Source organism: Diachasma alloeum, unplaced genomic scaffold (genome assembly GCF_001412515.2).
Source record: "Diachasma alloeum isolate Michigan unplaced genomic scaffold, Dall2.0 Dall_scaffold_00326, whole genome shotgun sequence".
Classification (NCBI taxonomy): Eukaryota; Metazoa; Arthropoda; class Insecta; order Hymenoptera; family Braconidae; genus Diachasma; species Diachasma alloeum.
The window spans coordinates 222,791-245,756 of NW_021680465.1; the positions used below are offsets into that span (position 1 = coordinate 222,791).

The 22,966-nt window shown below is 39.6% G+C and overlaps 1 protein-coding gene across 9 annotated transcripts; it reads left to right on the top strand.

Annotated features, from left to right (window-relative positions):
• Nucleotides 1–332: 332 nt before the first annotated feature.
• Nucleotides 333–19,642, top strand: LOC107040237 (rap guanine nucleotide exchange factor 6). 9 transcript variants are annotated; one of them, XM_015260217.2, is made up of 13 exons: nucleotides 333–403; nucleotides 2,951–3,230; nucleotides 3,533–3,660; nucleotides 4,572–4,655; nucleotides 5,290–5,365; nucleotides 5,765–5,866; nucleotides 9,692–9,904; nucleotides 10,556–13,433; nucleotides 13,742–14,059; nucleotides 14,727–14,843; nucleotides 15,674–15,817; nucleotides 16,385–16,612; nucleotides 17,611–19,642. In XM_015260217.2, exons 2-13 carry the CDS (start codon nucleotides 3,162–3,164, stop codon nucleotides 17,640–17,642), a joined length of 4,389 nt encoding a protein of 1,462 aa, XP_015115703.1. In that variant the 5' UTR covers nucleotides 333–403; nucleotides 2,951–3,161; the 3' UTR covers nucleotides 17,643–19,642. The 9 variants fall into 9 exon arrangements, with proteins under 9 accessions (XP_015115703.1, XP_015115702.1, XP_015115705.1 ...); XM_015260216.2 differs by having other exon boundaries at nucleotides 358–646; XM_015260219.2 differs by having other exon boundaries at nucleotides 358–646; nucleotides 10,556–13,409.
• The last annotated feature ends 3,324 nt before the right edge of the window (nucleotides 19,643–22,966 follow it).

The following is a 22,966-nucleotide window of genomic DNA, read 5'->3' on the forward strand; positions in this document are numbered from 1 at the left end:
TCTCTCAAAAATCTCAAGGGATGGAGGTCAGTAGGTCTGCAGCAACCTTCCCCCACCTCCAGTACCCTCTCCCCAGCGTCTTTCCCCCAAACCCACGAAATCCACTAAAAACGGAAACAGTGGAACGTCTTCAACCTGCCCATGCAAACCAGTTGGAAATCCACCCTCCCTCAGTTTCCACTATTCCCCTCGTTCGTCCTCCCCCCACCGCCGCCCGAATACCACCGATTTTCAAAGGGTCCCAAGCCCAACTTCAAGTGGTTGAGAAATTTTACAGACACAAAACTGTTGTATATAGCACCGTGGCTACCAAGGTGTTGAAGTGGGGGTTTCGGCGACAAGTGGAGGGGAATAGCGTCGCGCCAAGCGTGTCCCAATGGACGGGGGACGATTGAAGTCAACGGTGAAGGCACATTTGCTTGCTTTTGCTTTATGACACTTTGGTGTATCCATTTGCATGTTTATTCCTAACCAACAATACCCAACCCAATGTATATTCACACTGTTATAATTTTCGATGTTGTCCCCATGACTGAGTGTTTTTAGTGAGTGTAACTGCAAGTGTATTCATGACAATTCAATAATTCGTATGAAATTGGATTAACGTAAATCACCAAGGGAAGGCCTTCCTGCTAAAGTATACGCTGTGAGTACCGTATGTAGACACGTGCATGAAATAACTGTTATGAATTTTCAATTTATCCGTGTGAAATCCTATGGGATGAAATAACGGTAAGAATGTCAGGTATGTCGTTATCACCGAGGAAATGTGGAGCCTCTTTTAACGGCTGGGTGACACATTTTTCGGAGATTTCACCTTACGTTTCCCTTTCTATCATTACAAAATACATTACACTTGTCGTTACTCTCTGAATCATCTCCTAATATCGCCTTTTCCCGAGACTTCTGCATGCTTTTCAATTCATAAATTCATGGTTTATCACCGAGTTATGCGGGAAAAATGAACAGAGGGAGCGGAAAAAGGTATGAATACCCCGCTATTTATAGAAATACGCAGGTGGAAGCCGAAAGCCATAAGAATGATGCCACAAGCTGAGAAAAGACGCTTTAATTTCACCAATCTACCGATCTATATAAACGCATCTGCGAGTCAAAAAATCCTGACCTCTTCTCTTAAGGGAGAAATATTCTGGGCTACGAAAATAGATATTGAGCGGTTTCACAGGGTTGCGAGTCGATCTGTCATGACTGAATTTCCCGAATGTCTAAATATTTGTCATCATCACGCACATCACAGACGCGTGAAATTCATTTGACAAGGACTTCGCGCGCTTATTAACCATCTTTCAGGCGAATAATTGGTGTGAAACCCCAAATTTAATGCTATATTTGAAGATTTCCCCCATTTTTTCCAAAGAAAATGTGACTCTTGTAGCATTCTGGGCAGTAATGATTTGGCATATAAATTGACAATTTTTCTAAGAAAAACTCGTTGTCTTTCAAACAAAGCCAGCCATTTCTTCACTCATTTTCCACATGTCTCGACATCCGTATGGGCGCATAACAGACGTATGTGAAGTGCTACTTTCCCACGTAGGTTCTGCAGATATAATCGAAAATCCATTGTACTAGACTATTTAAAGAAACTAGATCAAGAGGTAAATTTACCCGAATGAAATTAAAACTATTTTTCGATTGTCTAAAAGAGAATCGCCTCAACTATAGAATGAAAACTATAAAAAGGACGCGATTACAGCGGGAACGGCTAGCCTATCTAAGAATCTCCATAATTTTCCCCAGTTTCCTCTGTACACAGTACTCCACGGTGAGTCCATCCGTAATAACAATTTCCGGAACCAACAACTTCGCATAGATACGTTTGTACACGGAGGGAGTATAAAATTAAAATTACACTGTGAACATTACATATTTTAACCGAATTTTTAGCCGTGACAAATGAAATTTTACTTCTTTCCTACCACTTTCTACTATACTGACTCGCAATTTTACCATGTTCAACAGTAAAAAATAATTATAGATTTTTTTCAGTTTATGAAATTGACGCGCTATGAAAAAAAAAGATATTTAAAAAATGTTTACAATGTATTTAAGAAGATATGCATTAAAATGAATAGGGTGGATAGAAAATTAAATCAACCAATACAGTAAAATTCGAGAAAAGGATAATGTCAAAATAAAAGCGCCACTAACTTGAGAGAAAATATTCAGATCGGAAGAGACGAATGCGTACCCGATGGAATGCATTCTCAGGGGGAAAATAGACATTCACGACAATATGATAGATCAAATGATATAGTTGCGAGGTTTTGTGAGAAAAATTCATCAGGGTAACTAGTGCACAGGCCATGAAGCGGGCGTAAATGCGTTGTACGTTACATCCTCATTAAAAACGCAGGTTTGCCCTCCGACGTAATTTATATGTGAGTGGATATGTTATACTTTTTTGCGGCTATTCTATTAATTGTACTTTGCTCCGTTGACTGAATAGAACCAGTGAATTATATCATGCATAAATGCGCACATATTTTGACAATATAGAGCTGATATTCACCGAAAATCATAGTAAAAAATTTGATAAAAGAGAAAAAAAATTGATGAGAATTTTTAATCATAGAAATTCGTTAGTCCAACCGTTTTTTCTAGAATGACGAATGAGTGTCCGGGTTGTAAATATTGGGAAGGGAGAAGACGCCTCGAGGATATTGTAGCAGGTGCGTGCCAGTACTTGGCGTCGCAACTGCAGCCCTCGCTCGGGTAACAGAAAAAAAAACGAACGGCAGCATTATTTCACTGGTGATATTTCGTTCGTTTACAATTTTATTTCCCTCTTGATCTCATCTTTTTTCGTATTTTCATTGCATTCACATCATTGTATCCTCATTTCTCACCCGCAGATAGTATAACAAATTAATGACCAAATCATTTAATTTTTACGTCAAGTTAATTCTCTACTTTCCCTTTGTTTCAGGTAAAATAGCAGAATCATTCCAACGGAATATTCGTAATAAAGGGAATACTTAATTCACACTGCTCCAATGATGGAAGCGTCAGGTCTCTGTAATAGAATAGGCCGTTAGAAGAATAACGGCTGACAATGGTTGAAAAGAAGAAGCTGGTTCAATGTCATCGAAGTACGTTGCACTACCTACACATCATGGCAAGATAGTCGAGTGAATAGTATGACGGGCTATTCAGATCCACATTTTGTTAGGGCACTCTCCCGTGATCCAGACAGGCGGACACTTCAGGTGAGGAAAAAAAAAATCAATTATGTTGTGACCTCGGTCAGTTATTGAACATGAAGGGTCTATAACAGATGCATTCCGCATGGAGAACGTCAAAAGATTGTTTGACATGATTCGATTCATCGATAGAATTTGAAAGTAAAAAAAAAAATGAAAAAAGGCTATCAAGAACGGAAAATCATTATCATGAAGCATTCAACAATGACAAGATCGACCCCAAATGCTCTAGTTAACGACATTAAGGTCTTCGATCAGTGACTCATCCCAGATGGGAATAAAAATCATGTGATGTAATTGTTTTGCAGGATCTTCAGATCATTTACTACGGATTACTCGGATTGGAAGCATTACGACCATGCAGAGACTCACTTCTCCGTGAACTCTGCAAGATTGTTAGATATGAGAGGCACCACGCGAATCATGTATTATATTAGTAAGTACTGGCCAATGTTCAGAGTAATAGACGATTTCCGTGTAACATACTTGAAGAATGTGACGCAGCGTTCTTTTGATACTTTGAAAAGAGCTTGTCCTCATTTTATTGAACTGATGAATATCTTCGGGCATTGGACCACTTTGTCAATTTAAATATTCCGGATAGGAATTGTTGTCTTGATAATGAATGAATCATCAAATTAGAGGCCGTCAATTGTATTTATTTAATTCTTTTGGAGATTTATTTCGTTGTTGAAAATTTTTTACTGGCATTCCTGGGACACTTGGAAATTTTTATTACGTTATAGTTTTTCGGAAATTTCAGGGAATACGGGTAAGTGGGGCAAAATCGACGATTTTTCCTTTTTTTTTTGATATGTCAGTGGTTCATTGAATTGTTAAAGAAATGAACGTTTGCATACAGTCGAAAGTGTCCATTTCGCCCGAGTGGGAAGTTTACATTTTTGTTCAGTCATTCGATGAAACTTAATAGAAATTGAGAAAATGTAAATAAATATATTCTTAAATTTCCAATTAACTGAATATGGTACTGAATATGTTAGAGAATTCGTATCTTTCTACTGTTAAAAAATTTGGAATCTTATTAAATCTCAAATTCCATGATTTTTCCCACAAAATATCGCTCTCCTATTACTGTTCAACTGCCCATGGAATTTCAATTCTTTTCTAGATGCAGTGACTGAAAACATTTGCCTTGGATAGAAAATAGTACGAATGTTAACATTCCATCACAATTTCATCACTCTTGAATACCGAATGAAACATCTCCAAAGATTAACTGCATTTTTTTCTCAATGAGATTAAAATTTTTTGTATACGCCCAAGATATCATGTTTTTCTCCCATTGTACGATGGTATTGTGAAACACTCCATGAAATTCTATTCTAGCACCGGTGAATTGGCAACGAGTTGGTACATCCTCCTTTCCGGTTCAGTTTTCATCGATGGATCAATGTTTTTGCCTCGCTCAAGGTAAGAATAATTAATGCCAATATACCCCGGTAATATCAGTTACTCTCGCGTCCACGGACCATTAAATATATCCACAGTGTGCAAACACGTATAACACTAATTCTCTCTCGATTTCAAACTCCATTTGCATTCAGCTTCCACCACTGCCACATTATAAATATAATGCAGTCATTTTTCCTCATCATCACCTCGAATACGTTTTTTTCCATATACATTCCAGTTTGTGTTTGAAATTTTCTGATTGAATTCTCCCGTCTGGTAAACAAAGGCTGAAGTGTTATATAGCGCATTATCGATTTCCGATCGAGGATGAGAATGAAACTTTAACACTCTCTTCCCATAAGCTATATCTAGTGCATCGATTTAGCAACGGCTGATGAAATTGGAGCTGCATTTCCTTCTCGAGCTTTATAAAATAGTTTTATCACAATATTTTATTTGCCGGAAAAATATGCATCCTGGTGATTCCACCATTTGCGCGAAAGTTTCACGGAGTTTGCTGCTGACTGGTCCATTTAACTTCGGAGAAGTCCCGTCGGAAATGTCAGCACAACTGTTCCTATCACAGTGCCACAAACTCCAAATGTTAAATGCCCAGTGAATTTATTTTGGAAACTTATCCCTCTTGTTTCAGCTTTGGGAAGCGAACCGGTGGCAACCCTAGGCGTCCCAACGAATGTTTCGTCCTTGAGGCCTCTGAAATGATAGCCGTAAGTCCATTCTATTCTACATAAAAGGGAATATAAATATCTTGAGTATAAATGAGGCGCTATTTGACTCGCCAATTTTTAGGTCTAGATAAATCCCGTAGGGAAAGGGGAAATCCGTCTCCTTTCACTCTCAGCTCGTAATGGCTATGGATCTCTATGAGAAATCACTTATAGCTGAACAAATATCGGGACCAATTTCAGTCGTCGAATTGTTTTTCTGTGGTGAATTTATTCGGTAAAAAATATGACTGGCCGTACAAAACAATTTACGATTATCACCATTTTATCTGTGATATAAAATTTGTATGAAGGGACAACCGTGATGACTTCATACGTAAGATATTATAAATAAAATTCATCGAATGACGCTATCATCACGTCGTTGTTTTGTCATTCCAGATTGATTATCCGGAAGAGCATGTCGGTGGGAAAATGTCGCGACCTTCACACCCTCAACCTATCGGAGATGCACGTCAGGTCAATTTCGTTTTTGACGACACGGTAAATATTCAATCATCAATCTCTATTTATCTCCTCTGCTCTTTCTCTATTTTTTTTCCTATTCTTTGGTTGAATTCTTTTCCTCCCGTGAAATTGATGTGGCTGGTTTCGGTGAATGCGTGTTTTTGGAATTCTTTGTGGATGATAAAGTTGGAGTTGGTGGTAAAGGATTAAAAATAACGGCCGGTTTGTGTCTGGTGGTAATTTTAAGATAGTGCGTCACAGAGAAATGAGAAATTAATTCTGAGAAAAAGGGACGACTTCATTTGCCTAATATACGTGATAGTCGATGTATTATTATTTTTTTTAATACGAGTGTTTCATAAAATCCTACTAATTTGATGAACATTTATACTATTACATACACCCGAAAATCAATGCAAGATACTTCAGAGTCTCTGACATTTCCATTGAAAAAATTTAGATCCTGTGTAATATCTAACGTTCCACTGGCCGCAATGTGTCCAGCGGTAATTATAGTGTGTTCAAGGGAAATTATAATTAATTAATTTATCTAATACACGTGACGATAAATTCATCAATTTTCCTTCTCCTCGATTTCAATAAATTAATTCCTTCTTTTCGCGAAAGTCCGAAAAAATCCAGGAAGTCTATAATAAACCCAAGAATAAACAATTTCCGACGATATTGCATATCCTAACGCCCATAGCCACATCCGCGCTCCGGAACTTGAGGAATCTCTCGAAAATCGGAAGTTGTGGAATGTCGCGTTGCTCCGTAATAACTTAACGAAGTGTGAATTTTCCTCTATTCAAATCCACTTGAAATCCAATGGTATTTTATAGCCCTCGAGTGGCTGGAATGTGTCCGACGATAATTATAATGTGTTCAAAAAAATGATAATTAATTATATTTAATTTAAATACACATGACGATCAATTTTTCTTTCTTTCCGATTTCAATTAATTCTTTTTTTCGCGAAAGTCGGAAAAAATCCAGGAAGTTTAGAGTAAACAATGTCCGAAGATATTCCATATCCTAACGCCGATAGCCACATCCGCGCTCCGGAATTTGAGGAATCTCTGGAAAATCGGAAGTTGCGGAATGTCGCGTTACGCCGTAATAACTTAACAAAGTGTGAATTTTCCTCGATCCAAATCCACCTGAAATCCAGCGGTATTTCAGAGCCCCTGACATTTCCATTGAAAAAAACATCTCGATCCCGTGCAATATTGAATGTTCACTTGTCGATTAATCCGAGAAATAGAGCCACGATGCAGGTTGCAGTGTAACGGGGCATAGAGAATCATTAGTCGGGCGGGCAGTGGCCTCCCTCTCAGCGCTGTTACTCCCGAGATATCCTATAAGTTCATCCTTCCCTTACCACCGGCAACAAACACCTCTAAACAACATTGAAGTTGTGTCGGTGTGTGGCACAAGGTACCCCCGATCAATCTCCACATTTCCACAACGTAGGAAAGTGGAATGAATGTCTCACGAGTGGTTGGCCGTTTGATACATTTGGTATGGGAAGGAAACTCCATTCGTGATTTATTCATTTGGTCATATTGTTCTTATCCCGCCTGCTATTTCCAGTCTGAGTTTCTCTTTTTCGCGTGAATAAAAAATTCAAATCGACGAAATAAAAGCCAATCGAATGAGCCAAATCGAGTAGGCGGAGAATTCACCTGACAATTGGGGAGAGAGAGAGAGAGAGAAAAAAAATTCCAAAAGTGCATTGATGGGATTTACACTGAGAAGCACAAGCTACAGGTGCCCCCGGAGTTCTCCCGGGTGCCTCCTGACGGCTACACCCCTGGCTCCCTTGCTCGTTTACTTGGGTCATGTGACTAAAGTGGGATACGCTCGATGTTAAACCTGTGTTGGTGGTACGTTGCGCACTGTGAGAGGCTGAGCGCTGGCGCATGGAGTAGTAATTCTGAATGAGTGAGAGAGATAAACAAGCATCAACGAGTGAGGCGTACTGGGGGGCGGCGGGGTAATGGGGAAAGGAACCCGACGTTCGACGATGAACGAAGCAGCGCCGACCGACGACACAGCCAGGCCAGGTTTTCATTGCGTTTATTGTTCGGTTGTGTTTCTGTTCTCTTCATAGAGAACCGCTAGTCTCAGTGGTCAGACATGGGGCTGTAAAAGCGGTATCCAGTTGTATTCGCGTGAAATAAAAAGCAGTAAAGTAACAAGAAAGTGGCCGGAAAGCCGACGGCTCCACAGCTATTTAACGCTGTTGGATAAGCCCACGGGGACTGATATATTTTTCGCTTGTGCTGTACATAATTGCGAGTTGAGTGCCAGAGCAATGCGGGTGAAATAGAGCAAGAAACAGTACATGTTTTACTGTGCATGTATCAGTTGAATGTTAATAATGTGATGATGGTGAGAGAAGTGAATACATTATGGATTGGCAGGGTGAATTAATGTGTTATCGATATTACTATCACTGGAAGTGATAAATTTGCTCCACCACAATCAAGGATTTCACATCGATAAACGTGCCTCATCCACGATGGATGCCTTTGGGATGTATCAAGTGAGTTGCCGGGATATTTAATAATTTTCCTGCTGTCTAAACAGCATTGGAGGCAAGGTACATGGGAAATGTCCTATTCCAAAATGGCCTTGGCCAGACGCACCTCTCTTGTATATTAGTTAAGATGCGGGGGCCTCGACGCATGCTACAAGCCTGTGGTGTTTTCTATCTTGTCTCTTCCCTTTCACCAACAATGTTTTCCATCTTTTGCCAGTGTCAGATCAGAATGAGGTTTCAGATCAATTTGTACTCATGGCATTTGGCCTCTCATTATTATTTTTTATTCTCCAGTTGTTACGGGTTCGCTTTGTTTTTTTTTTCTCTGTCACTGGGAGGGGGGGAGCTGTACCGTTGACAGATCATTATAGGTGAATTATCGACATCAGATTGGTGAACGCTTGTACCATGCACCCATAGTTTGCAATATGCCAATGGCCATCGTGCTTTCTCCAGTTGACTCGCGATATTCTCCAACAGTTGGATGTACCGTGTACGTGATGACATGTTCAGTGATCCTAACCTAACTTACAAATGCACCTCGATCCCAATCACGCCCATTCTCGGTATTTCCCTCCCTGGTAAACGTCAATGACTGGAACCCATCTCCAAGCTTTCTAATCTAACTACGAGAAAATGATGATTTTGTTGTCCTCGGATACAGGAGCTTCCCTGACAGATGAACAATTATGGTTTAACGTTAATTATCATGGCTCGAGGGAGAATGGAATTATTACATTCGCTGTCAACTCCCACATTAGGGAAACAACATGGCGCAGTGACTTGCTCGTTTTTACCGTATTGTTTTAATAAATTCTCACAGGAACAAAACAACCATTACCAGCCGCATACTGTGGCTAAAGAATCGTTGAAAGGATGACTGATTGTTCGATTTTCATTGTTGCAATTGCACGCCAGTGTAGTATCACGCGGGGGGAAATATTTGATATGTACGTTGGCTTGTTAATTGTATCGTTGTACTGCTGTTTCCTAACATTGTGATTGCATTTTGTGGAGGCGTATGCCTCAGTTACAATGCAAATGCGTACCAAAGATCACATTTACTCAAATGGCAAAGTGAGAAAGGTAATTGGTTCAGTCACTCGTTGAATTGACGTAATTGTTCTTTATGCAGGGAAACTGAATGTTGTCCATATAAAGCATGTCTGATAACGAATGATAATGAAATTAATCATCCGACAATCGAGACTGCGATGGTACTGACGGAAACAATCATACGGAGCGTTGAATTCCAGAAGAATAACCGGCTTTATATTAATTATTTTTTAGTTATTGGGAATTTGTTTTTTGTTCAGTTCACGCAGGGCCTTGCGGGCAGGCCTGAGCTGTACCAAAAGTCCAACAGGAGTAGTCACTCCAGTGACACAAGCTCAGCGTACAGTGGATCTGACACAATGACATCCGTCCAGGGCTCATTGGATGCTGATAACGATGAGGTGGATTTTTCTGGCCTCGTTGAGTCCATCGTTGATAGCGATGAGGAGGAGGATCTTGCTGAGAGTATGGATGTAAGTGTCGTTAACAAAATTTCATATGGACAACTGAGCTCTTTTCTATTAGAGAAATGAAATTTTCAACAAAAAAAAAATCTCAGCATTTTTCGTTTTAAATATGAATAAATGGAATGGAAAAATCTAGTACTTAAAAAACAATTCTATCTGTTTCTTGTGCCAACTGTATGACAGGTTATACAATCTTAACTTGTCATTTTGTTGAGAGATATTTGATTAAAAAAGGCAATTGCTTTAAATTTTCGTCCATAAATTTTCTATTTTTTTTCCGTTGTATTTTTATATGTTCTTCATAATAATGTCCAAAAAGAAAACACCTGAGAAATTCTTATATACATAATGCCAATAGAATAAGTTATATGAAAAAATTAACATCTACCCACTTTTTTCTCTGAATTCAATCTATTGAAAAACGCACGTGAAAGTCCCATAATTTTTAATAGCACTGGCACAAAAAACAAATGGAATTTTCTACCAGAATCTAATAAAGATTCAGTGGAATTCCACGTAGAAAGCGGTGGGACTCTGTTAAATTAACAAGATAATTTAGCATTCACCAAGAACTAGTGAAAAAAAAAATGTTGTTATTTTTCATCGCTCCACGAAGGCATCGATTACCAATAAATCAATCTCCCCATTATCTTCCAGAGCTTGACTGTCCGAGACACAGTGCGTGAATGCCTCGAGAAAGACCCAGCGGAGCGAACCGAGGACGACATTGAGATCCTCCTGGAGTTCACCCAGCACTTGAAAGCCTTCACCAACATGACACTTGCTGTACGCCGAGCGCTGTGCGCTGTAATGGTATTTGCAGTGGTCGAACACGCTGGTATGATCGTTCTAAATGACGGTGAAGAGCTCGACAGTTGGAGTGTCCTCATAAATGGTGCGGTTGAGATTGAGCACAGTGATGGTACGATCGAGCACCTCCACCTGGGCGACAGTTTCGGCATTCTCCCCACAATGGAGAGATTGTTACACAAGGGTGTAATGCGAACAAAGTGCAATGATTGCCAATTTGTGTGTGTAACACAGGCCGACTATTTTCGTATCCAGCATCAGGGTGAGGAGAATACGAGGAGGCACGAGGAGAATGGTAGAGTAATTTTGGTGACAGAATTGCGTGGTGCTATTGACGGTGGCAATCGTCGTGGTCACGTTGTCATCCGAGGTACCCCAGAGCGTTTAATGCTCCAGTTGATCGAGGAAAATAGTATAACAGATCCGACTTACGTCGAGGATTTTTTATTGACCCACAGAACATTCATCGAGAGTCCTTTACTAGTGGCTGATCAACTGCTGGAGTGGTTTGGCCAGTCCCACGTGAGAGATCGTGTGGCACGAGTGGTGTTACTCTGGGTCAACAATCATTTCACAGACTTTGAGACAGACCCCTCGATGATGGAGTTTCTAGAGGCATTTGAGAGTGCTCTTGAGCGCGAGAAGATGCTGGGACAGCAGAGATTATTGAACATTGCTTGTGGTGCTAAAGCAAGAACTAGAAACGTCACCCTGGCAAGACCCACGAGGGACGAAGTTCTGCACTTCAGTATTCTCGGTGGATACGAGAGGGGCTACGGTATCTTCATCTCAAAAGTCGATAAACGATCGAAAGCTGAGGATGTGGGCTTGAAACGAGGGGATCAGATACTGGAGGTAAATGGCCAACGATTTGAGCACGTCAGTCACGCACGAGCCCTCGAGTTACTCCGGAGTTCAACACATCTGAGTATAACAGTCAAGTCGAATCTGCTGGCTTTTAAGGAGATGCTTCAGGCCCCGGACAATTCCCCGAGGCCTAGGGGACGAGTTAATAAACCAGAAATACCGAGGATACAGCCGGATCCACGAGCCAGATTATCGACTCACGTCGATCCTCTCTTGACCAACACACAGTTGAACCCCATGGTCGGTGGTGTTCCACTCTTCACGAATGATAACAACGTCTCCCCCTGCAAGGATCATAAGAAAGATCCCAAGGGATTCATGACACTCGGCCCAAAGAGAAGATTTCAGAAAGCCCTGATGAAGATGAACATATTGCCAAAGAACACTATAAACTCTGGTGTACATGCTGACGACTCTCTGGCACCTCCTCACACACCACCTGGCACTGGTGGATTATCCCAAACAACGAATCTCTATCACTCGCGAAGTAATCCCGATTTAACGTCACTCTACTGTTACGAGGATTCACGAGCACCAGATTATCCTGAACATGTTCTCAAAGTGTATAAGGCTGATCAAACCTGCAAGTACCTGCCAGTTCACAAAGAGACAACGGCCCACGAGGTTGTAATGCTGGCACTCCAGGAGTTTGGTATAACCGAGAGTAGTTCCAATTTTTCACTAGCTGAAGTCAGTGTTGGTGAGGGTGGAATGATAAAGCAACGTAGACTACCAGATCAATTGCAGAATCTTGCTGAGAGAATAGGTTTAAATTCTCGATATTATCTGAGGATAAATGGTGTATCAGAGACACTAGTAGCCGATGATCAAGCCCCCGAACTAATACGTGAATCTCAAGTGCACTTTCTTCAATTGAATGCTGTAGAAGTGGCTATACAATTGACATTACAAGACTTTAGCATATTTCGACAAATTGAATCGACCGAATACGTTGATGATTTATTTGAACTCAAGAGTAGGTATGGTGTACCTATGCTCAGCCAATTTGCTGAACTAGTCAACAGGGAGATGTTTTGGGTAGTGACAGAGGTGTGTTCGGAGTACAATCTCGTCAAGAGAAGTAAGATTATTAAGCAGTTTATTAAGATAGCTAGACAGTGCAAGGAGTGTAAGAACTTCAACTCAATGTTCGCTATTGTTTCTGGTCTTGGGCATGGGGCGGTGTCAAGATTGCGTGCTTCGTGGGAAAAATTACCGAGTAAATATCAGAGATTATTCAGTGATTTGCAGGAGCTCATGGATCCCAGTAGAAATATGAGTAAATATCGACAGCTGGTGGCCTCTGAGCAGACACAACCGCCCATTATTCCCTTCTACCCAGTTGTCAAGAAGGATCTTACGTTCATTCATCTGGGGAATGATTCACGAGTCGAGGGTCTAGTGAATTTTGAAAAACTCAGGATGATAGCGAAGGAGGTGAGAACACTGACGAACATGTGTTCATCCCCCTACGATTTGCTTACGATGCTGGAGAGAGGGGGACAGCCACCGAGTTCAGCGATGATAGCGTTGAATCAGATGACAACAGCCAATCAGGGGGGCCAAACTGCCACTGTTAAACGCAGAAAGAAGTCGACAGCTGCGCCCAATTCCAAGAAAATGTTCGAGGAGGCGCAAATGGTGAGACGCGTAAAAGCGTATCTTGCAAATATGAAGGTGATTACGGATGAGGAACGATTGCATGCACTCTCTGTCGAGTGTGAGCCACATGCGGGAGCTGTTCCAGCTGTTGCTGCTGTACCTCATGGCGGCAGCAGGGGTAGACGACATCCTTCACCGACTTTGTCGACGACCAGTAGCGCCAGTAGTACAAGTGAGGGCAGAAAAAGTATTCAAGGTGTTTTACCTTTATATCAAATCACATATCAAATGTCTTCTAGTATTGATGAATAATTTTCCATTAAATTAAATGAATCCAAACTGTTATTCATCATCAGTTGTCTCGTTCGAAACGATGATTTAGTATTCATTTGCAGAAAAAATACTGAAGAGGGTATCGTAATAGCCGTTTTTGTAGATCTTAATCCACTCACCAAAAAAGTTTCTGGAGAAATGTCTTCCCCTAGTATTTCCACTGAATGCATATAAACTCTTCTTCATCACCAGTTGTATCATTAGAAACTTCAATTTCAAATTGATTTGCAGGTACAAAATTCGGTGCAGCATCTCCACAAGCTGTCCGAAAAATGCTAGCCCTCTCCGACCCCCACAAGACTCGACCGTACCAGCCAAAACATTGTCCTCCCGTCCTCCCAGTTCCTGGATTGACCCTTCACTCGAGTGGTCTGGAGCCTAGTCCTGGTGCACCAAGGAGGGTAGCCGCAGGTTCGCGTGTGCCAATGCACGAGAGATCCCACAGTGACACTCCATCCGGTCTTCCACCTCCCGTTGATCTTAGCGCCGAGAGCAGTAGTGTCACCAGTCTCAGCAATCTTCAGCCTCTCAGAAAAACATTAACAAGTGGTGAGTTGAAGCCAGCCCCATGTATCCAGCTCAACGCTATTTCAGTCTCATTAGTTTTTATCTGACTAACTGAGGGACAGCTTTCACAATTGTCTTGGCCCATGGTGCACTTGAGTCTCGCTATTTTCAGCAGTTAGAATTTTCTCTTCATTCGCTTCACTCCAAAATCACGAATAGATATAAATAATGAGGAATATTACTGCACGTTGTCACGTCATCTCACGATATTCAGTATTTCGTGTTTTATTTTTCAGACAATCCGAAAGGAAAACAAATTTTTTGAATCATAAAACGCGTGATAAATTGCTATTCATAATAATTAAAGGACAAAACTCATTAGAGAATTAAAACAACGTAAATTCCCCTTATCGAAAACAACAGATCCAGAAATCCTTCAAATACCACAGAAATTCATCGCAAATAGTAGAATTAATATCCAGAAACAGAATGACTAGATTAAGTTGAGAAGACATTGACTGATAGTGTAAATAAATCCTGTAGATTTGCGCACTTTGAACAAGTGAAAAAAAAATTGTCACGGTCACCATGGGACATACGAGATATATTTACAAACAATAGCCTCAGTAAAAAAAAATTATCTACGAATGATCGATTGTCAGCTGGGTTGAATCGTGTATGATGGAAGAATTTTGGGGCATTTGTGTAGGTTCTGTGACAAGCAGTGACAGTGGTCACAGTACACAGTTGGACAGCCACAGTGGTAGCAGTGTAGAAGCCGGTGGGAGTCCACCACTGCCACAAAGACGACACTCTTCCATGCAAGGTATGTTGTATTGTACAGATTTATGAAACACATTCACATGCTCATGGTTTTCTCATCCTTGCCATGAGGAATTGTCAAGCAATTCCAACGAAAAATAAAAAGGTATTCAAAATGAATACAAGGAAATAAGAAAAAAGAAAAGGATATTTGCAAGCTGAAATATCTCACCCTCAAAAACATCTGAAGTAATATACATTTAACGACTCTGACAAGTAGTTTATAAATTTCGTATCTCCCATGGTAACATTTCATCACTCTTTTCTCCGCATAACACCGCGGGACAGTGCATTTTCCCCACGATATGGTGAACTTTCTCAGGGATTTCCATTCATCCTGATCGCTTTTCACATTCTCTCTGATACTCCTCCATTATTAAAGGGCAATGGAACTTGTGAAGAATGAATAAAAAAAAATTCCAACTGTCTTCGTATGCTTTCATTTTTTCCTGCGACAATTGAAAATAGGCAGTAGCTATTCACACGCTTGCGTGAATCCCTCCGGTACACGCCATACACTCCACGGGGTTTTTTGAGTGATTCACGCAGGCACAGAGTAGTTCATCTACATGCCCAATGAACTACTTCGTGCCTGCGTGAATCACTCAGAAAACCCCATGAAGTGTATGGAGTGTACCGGAGGGATTCACGCAGGCTTGTGAATAACCACTGCCTTGAAAATATTGTTATAAAAGAAAAAAAGGGAGACGAAGATGTTTGGATAGATTGAATAGCCTCCCAAGTCCCCCACGATAAAGAATCATTCTACTAGAACTGGGAATAGTGGATTCCCTAAAAAATAAGACCAAAAAACGTGGTGTATGTGTAACGCAGGACCCATTCGAGGAGGACTGCCCCCCTTCCCCCACGCAGTAGCAGTACTACCTCCGCTTCCTGCTGCCCAGAACCACAATCATCTTCATCATCATGCTCATCACCATCAGCAACACCATAACCAACAATCCCAACTTCCCGGAGGTGAGTGATCTCCATTACCTGGTATAAATCCATTGCTTTAGTTGCCTCATTATTCGTCATTTACACTGCACCCCTAAATCTACCGTTAAAACTAACATCGCTAGAACAAATTTACGCTAAATATTATCAGCTGTGTTGTGTTGACATGCTTAAGCTAAAAATGCTACTGCATACTAAACAATAAAAACAACTGCATTATCGTTGCTTGTGATGGATTATACAGCTCACAGATTTGTGTATTGGTCTTCTCTTCTCGTATCCCCCTCAGCAAATTGTAAATTGTTTTTGTGTACTTCGCGCAGGTGACCTCCTTCGGGGTACTAATTATAACATGGATTATTCATTAATTAAGAGAGAAAGCTTCAATTGAAGCACTCACTGCGTGACCGCATTTCGATAACAGCAAAATCGCCCAATTACTTTGAATTTAATGAAAAGAAACACAACGTAAACGTTGTCGTCGTCGGAAGTTTTGTTGTCCCTCTTGGATTGACGCGCGTTGGGCTATAAATTTTCCAAATGAAACAAAATGAAAACACAGAAAACGAGACAGTCGAGGGCTTTCAGGTACTGGTGGACCGGGAATGAACACGGGACAACATCATAGTGGAGGAACATATCTGATGACAAATAATGTGATGACAAATCCAATGAATATGATGAGAGCCGGACTGGGGACGGTACAGTGTCGTCAACCGCCTGCATACAAAGTAGCTGCACAGATGGCGAGATTACACAGACTAGGTCGTGCTCACAGCCACGAAGGAGTTACCTACCGCACCAATCACGATGATGGTACTAGCATTAACGCTACACACTTTACTCGTTCATAATTTCACACTTGCTTAACCCATGTATTGTTAAACATTGTGTTTAATTTTTGTGTGTTTACGCTACGGTTGTGGATTATTAGTCATCCTTAGGCTCTTGTGTTAGAGGTTTCCCTGTGTAAATAGGTCGGGTGGTGGCTATTTGATACGGATTCTGGAGGATTTGTGTACATCTCTTTTTGCATGTCGTTGAGAATTCTAGGGTAATGATGCGAGGGAGAGAACTATCCACTCTGGAGGTGAAACCTCAATTATTTGGGCTCTTGGTATTTCTAATTGGAGTCTGGCTTTGTGTCTGATATCTAACATAGGAAAATCCCCAGGAACTGGCTATATCGAAATGAAAGCGAATTCAACAGCTGAATTTGACCTCAATGAAGAAAGTGAAATCATGATTTCATCGCGAATGTAATTGTGATGGACCGATTCGACATTCCTATTGCTGTTTAATAAATTACGACTTTAGGTAGATATAATTGAGCATAGGTCCATAGGATCGATGGATTCCTATGATAGAGGAGGAGTTCGTATAGTCTATTGGAAATTGTTGAACCTATACCACCGTGAAATATCCAATCCATCGTCGTGAATGACAACTTGTGGAAAAATTATCCCCTCAGACCGCTTTTTTCCTCTATACTTTCTTCCCTGACAAACGCCTCATACTAGCAATCAGCCGATTTTCTTTTACGCTTCACCTACTAGACGACATTCTATGCATATTTGAGAGAAAGTTCAACAATGCTCGGTTGGCAGAATCCTAGCATGCTAGAAATGAGAGAAATTGCGGAATGATTGTAGGTACATTCCCCTGGTTTTTTCACTCCCTAATACTTCTTCCCCCCACGTGTGTCGGAAATATTTCCATTCATCTTTGTGTTGTTTTGCAGACTTAGTGCATTGTCACTGAGTTGAAAGGTTCATCAATGGTATTTTCTTAATGAGAAAAATTCTGTGTTACAGATGACGAGGATACTCAAGTGTCAGCAGTCTAACTGGCTATGAGGGAGTAAACCTCGATTAAGTCTTCTATATTTTCTATTTAATCCCTATGGGAGGAATCAAGAGAACCGAATCTGTTAAAATGTAATGTTTACTTGAGTACAAAACTGATAAGAGACTAAAACACATAAATTCATAGAAAAGGGAACTGACAGTCTTGCCAAAAACTTACGTGCAGGATTAGAAATATGTTTGTTTTTTTTTTTTTTAATGAAAAGACTCGATTCGTTCAGTCATTTTTAGGGACCTTTTGTTTTTTTCAAACATTTTATTCTGAAAAATTCATTACGGTATTGACTATTTATCATTAATATCTCGGTTATCATGTATCGTATCCACGAAAAAAAAGACATGAAATTTGAGTATAAGTGAGATATGAAATAAAATGGGAATGCAGGTAATGGTCTTTTTATCATTAAAACGTTATCACCCATGAATGTGTAATAAATTGAACCCAAAGATGTTATATATCGCGTAATGCCGAGGCACGTGAAGGCGTCTGTATCATATTAAATATTAGTACCGAAGCCCTTTTAAAAACTACGTAACTCTGTAAGTTGGTGTAAATAACCCGAGTAAATATAGATAAATCAAGCCGAAGAGAAGATTATAGGTTTATTCCGTGAAATTATGAGTCGTCCCCCATAGTTAATATTTTTATTTTCTTTAATAGAAAAATAATTACGGTATAAGACAGGCGTAACAGAACGTATTTTCAAGGAGATTAATTTATTTATGCATGGTGAGAAAGTAAATGCAGACTGCGATCTGTGAGCGATGAAAATTTTGTTATTTTATCAATTTTTTTTATATGTATAGTATATAATGACTTAATTAGATGTCAGTGTATTCATAGAAAAAAAAGACCACGATAAAACGGACCTAATTACAATTGAGCAATACTCAACATCAACGTCCGCCGGCCGCGATCGATCGAGACAAGCTGCAAATCTATTATGATGTTATCGATGTTTTTAATTCATGATATCGTATTAATGCATAATTTTCATTTTTTATAAAATTTGGAGAGATACCCAGATTCAATTCAATATCAAAAGAGCTCAACTCATAGAAGGATTCATTTATTGTTGACATTCATTGTTGAATCATGAATTGATGCAATAAAAATTTTATTTACATCTACTATTCAATGGCTGCGTACTAAATGTTAACAAACGAATATTAATGAAGAACAGATGGAGACAATTCATAATTTGTATGTTAACAGTGCATTAATCCTTCTATCAGTATTCGTAAACATTTTAGGGAGATGATTAGAACTCTGTTGGACTTATTGATAAGATTATCCTTTATATCCCCGTCGAATTATCTTATTAAACAGAGTTAGTGTTTCAAGGACTTACATTATGTATAACAAAACGTAAATATTATACATCCTTGTACATATCCCTCATCATTTGATGTATTATTTAGAAATATTCATGGATCATCTGAATCCTTTTTCTCGCCTGTTGTTACTCAATGCAAAATCTCCCACTCATCCCATATATGTTGAATTTGGTATCAATTTTACATGATATATTTCCTTTTTACTGAAACATGTGCGTTTGTTGATCATTCCAAATGCAGTAGAACGATGAATTTATATGAAACATTCAGTATCACCCATTATTCTGAGAATTGCCATGAATATTACTTGTTGATTAGTTCTCAATTATTTCGTGATTCAGCCGACGAAGTATGTACTGGGTATGATCTGCGCATTGGCGGGCAAGCCCTGATTAATTGATTGAGGTTCTTCGGTTTATATTTTTAAAAGAAAAACCTAACAGAGACAGATATTGATGAAACTCCGTGAAATTCACAAAACTTAACTATCGAATCACTGGTTTAATTTTTGTAACTGGAATGGTAAAGAGAAGGTGACAGTGAACACGAAAAATTTGATGAAGATGGATGAAAGTGGGAAAAGTCACTCGGAAACCTTTTGTATTGACTTTTGTTTAATAAAAATCATCAAACTATAAACTGATGTTGATTATTCTGCTTGGACGCTCATTTGAACCCTCGCCAAAGTGTCGCAAACAATAATTGTTGAATACGCTAAAACTATTTTTATGTTTTACTGATGAGAATGATTGTTATCTCAAATAAATTTGGTAAATGTACTACTTTCAAGTATTGTCGATGCCATTCGCCATTGCGTTGTATTCCTCAGGAATCGATTGGAATAGGTTTTAAGGCTCTATCTCTCATAGTTTCCAAGATAATCGCGAAAAACGAAAGTGCCAAAAAAAATTAATTTAATTCATCTTGTATAGGGTGTAGGAAGTGGAAAAACGCAATTCTGAGCCGTCCATCTGCCTATACGGAACCCAAATTTCCTCAGGAATCGAATGGAATAGGTTTTAAGGCTCTATCTCTCATAGTTTCCGAGATAATCGCGAAAAACGAAAGTGCCAAAAAAAATTAATTTAATTCATCTTGTATAGGGTGTAGGAAGTGGAAAAACGCAATTCTGAGCCGTCCATCTGCCTATACGGAACCCAAATTTCCTCAGGAATCGAATGGAATAGGTTTTAAGGCTCTATCTCTCATAGTTTCCGAGATAATCGCGAAAAACGAAAGTGCCAAAAAAAATTAATTTAATTCATCTTGTATAGGGTGTAGGAAGTGGAAAAACGCAATTCTGAGCCGTCCATCTGCCTATACGGAACCCAAATTTCCTCAGGAATCGAATGGAATAGGTTTTAAGGCTCTATCTCTCATAGTTTCCGAGATAATCGCGAAAAACGAAAGTGCCAAAAAAAATTAATTTAATTCATCTTGTATAGGGTGTAGGAAGTGGAAAAACGCAATTCTGAGCCGTCCATCTGCCTATACGGAACCCAAATTTCCTCAGGAATCGAATGGAATAGGTTTTAAGGCTCTATCTCTCATAGTTTCCGAGATAATCGCGAAAAACGAAAGTGCCAAAAAAAATTAATTTAATTCATCTTGTATAGGGTGTAGGAAGTGGAAAAACGCAATTCTGAGCCGTCCATCTGCCTATACGGAACCCAAATTTCCTCAGGAATCGAATGGAATAGGTTTTAAGGCTCTATCTCTCATAGTTTCCGAGATAATCGCGAAAAACGAAAGTGCCAAAAAAAATTAATTTAATTCATCTTGTATAGGGTGTAGGAAGTGGAAAAACGCAATTCTGAGCCGTCCATCTGCCTATACGGAACCCAAATTTCCTCAGGAATCGAATGGAATAGGTTTTAAGGCTCTATCTCTCATAGTTTCCGAGATAATCGCGAAAAACGAAAGTGCCAAAAAAAATTAATTTAATTCATCTTGTATAGGGTGTAGGAAGTGGAAAAACGCAATTCTGAGCCGTCCATCTGCCTATACGGAACCCAAATTTCCTCAGGAATCGAATGGAATAGGTTTTAAGGCTCTATCTCTCATAGTTTCCGAGATAATCGCGAAAAACGAAAGTGCCAAAAAAAATTAATTTAATTCATCTTGTATAGGGTGTAGGAAGTGGAAAAACGCAATTCTGAGCCGTCCATCTGCCTATACGGAACCCAAATTTCCTCAGGAATCGAATGGAATAGGTTTTAAGGCTCTATCTCTCATAGTTTCCGAGATAATCGCGAAAAACGAAAGTGCCAAAAAAAATTAATTTAATTCATCTTGTATAGGGTGTAGGAAGTGGAAAAACGCAATTCTGAGCCGTCCATCTGCCTATACGGAACCCAAATTTCCTCAGGAATCGAATGGAATAGGTTTTAAGGCTCTATCTCTCATAGTTTCCGAGATAATCGCGAAAAACGAAAGTGCCAAAAAAAATTAATTTAATTCATCTTGTATAGGGTGTAGGAAGTGGAAAAACGCAATTCTGAGCCGTCCATCTGCCTATACGGAACCCAAATTTCCTCAGGAATCGAATGGAATAGGTTTTAAGGCTCTATCTCTCATAGTTTCCGAGATAATCGCGAAAAACGAAAGTGCCAAAAAAAATTAATTTAATTCATCTTGTATAGGGTGTAGGAAGTGGAAAAACGCAATTCTGAGCCGTCCATCTGCCTATACGGAACCCAAATTTCCTCAGGAATCGAATGGAATAGGTTTTAAGGCTCTATCTCTCATAGTTTCCGAGATAATCGCGAAAAACGAAAGTGCCAAAAAAAATTAATTTAATTCATCTTGTATAGGGTGTAGGAAGTGGAAAAACGCAATTCTGAGCCGTCCATCTGCCTATACGGAACCCAAATTTCCTCAGGAATCGAATGGAATAGGTTTTAAGGCTCTATCTCTCATAGTTTCCGAGATAATCGCGAAAAACGAAAGTGCCAAAAAAAATTAATTTAATTCATCTTGTATAGGGTGTAGGAAGTGGAAAAACGCAATTCTGAGCCGTCCATCTGCCTATACGGAACCCAAATTTCCTCAGGAATCGAATGGAATAGGTTTTAAGGCTCTATCTCTCATAGTTTCCGAGATAATCGCGAAAAACGAAAGTGCCAAAAAAAATTAATTTAATTCATCTTGTATAGGGTGTAGGAAGTGGAAAAACGCAATTCTGAGCCGTCCATCTGCCTATACGGAACCCAAATTTCCTCAGGAATCGAATGGAATAGGTTTTAAGGCTCTATCTCTCATAGTTTCCGAGATAATCGCGAAAAACGAAAGTGCCAAAAAAAATTAATTTAATTCATCTTGTATAGGGTGTAGGAAGTGGAAAAACGCAATTCTGAGCCGTCCATCTGCCTATACGGAACCCAAATTTCCTCAGGAATCGAATGGAATAGGTTTTAAGGCTCTATCTCTCATAGTTTCCGAGATAATCGCGAAAAACGAAAGTGCCAAAAAAAATTAATTTAATTCATCTTGTATAGGGTGTAGGAAGTGGAAAAACGCAATTCTGAGCCGTCCATCTGCCTATACGGAACCCAAATTTCCTCAGGAATCGAATGGAATAGGTTTTAAGGCTCTATCTCTCATAGTTTCCGAGATAATCGCGAAAAACGAAAGTGCCAAAAAAAATTAATTTAATTCATCTTGTATAGGGTGTAGGAAGTGGAAAAACGCAATTCTGAGCCGTCCATCTGCCTATACGGAACCCAAATTTCCTCAGGAATCGAATGGAATAGGTTTTAAGGCTCTATCTCTCATAGTTTCCGAGATAATCGCGAAAAACGAAAGTGCCAAAAAAAATTAATTTAATTCATCTTGTATAGGGTGTAGGAAGTGGAAAAACGCAATTCTGAGCCGTCCATCTGCCTATACGGAACCCAAATTTCCTCAGGAATCGAATGGAATAGGTTTTAAGGCTCTATCTCTCATAGTTTCCGAGATAATCGCGAAA

What these genes read in the sequence shown, in the direction of transcription:
- LOC107040237 (XM_015260217.2), top strand. Translation starts at nt 3,162, where the DNA reads ATGACGGGCTATTCAGATCCACATTTTGTTAGGGCACTCTCCCGTGAT. An exon ending in ATCTTGCTGAGAGTATGGAT is followed by an intron (nt 9,905 to 10,555) that starts GTAAGTGTCGTT and finishes ATTATCTTCCAG; the next exon opens with AGCTTGACTGTCCGAGACAC. An exon ending in ACGACACTCTTCCATGCAAG is followed by an intron (nt 14,844 to 15,673) that starts GTATGTTGTATT and finishes TGTGTAACGCAG; the next exon opens with GACCCATTCGAGGAGGACTG.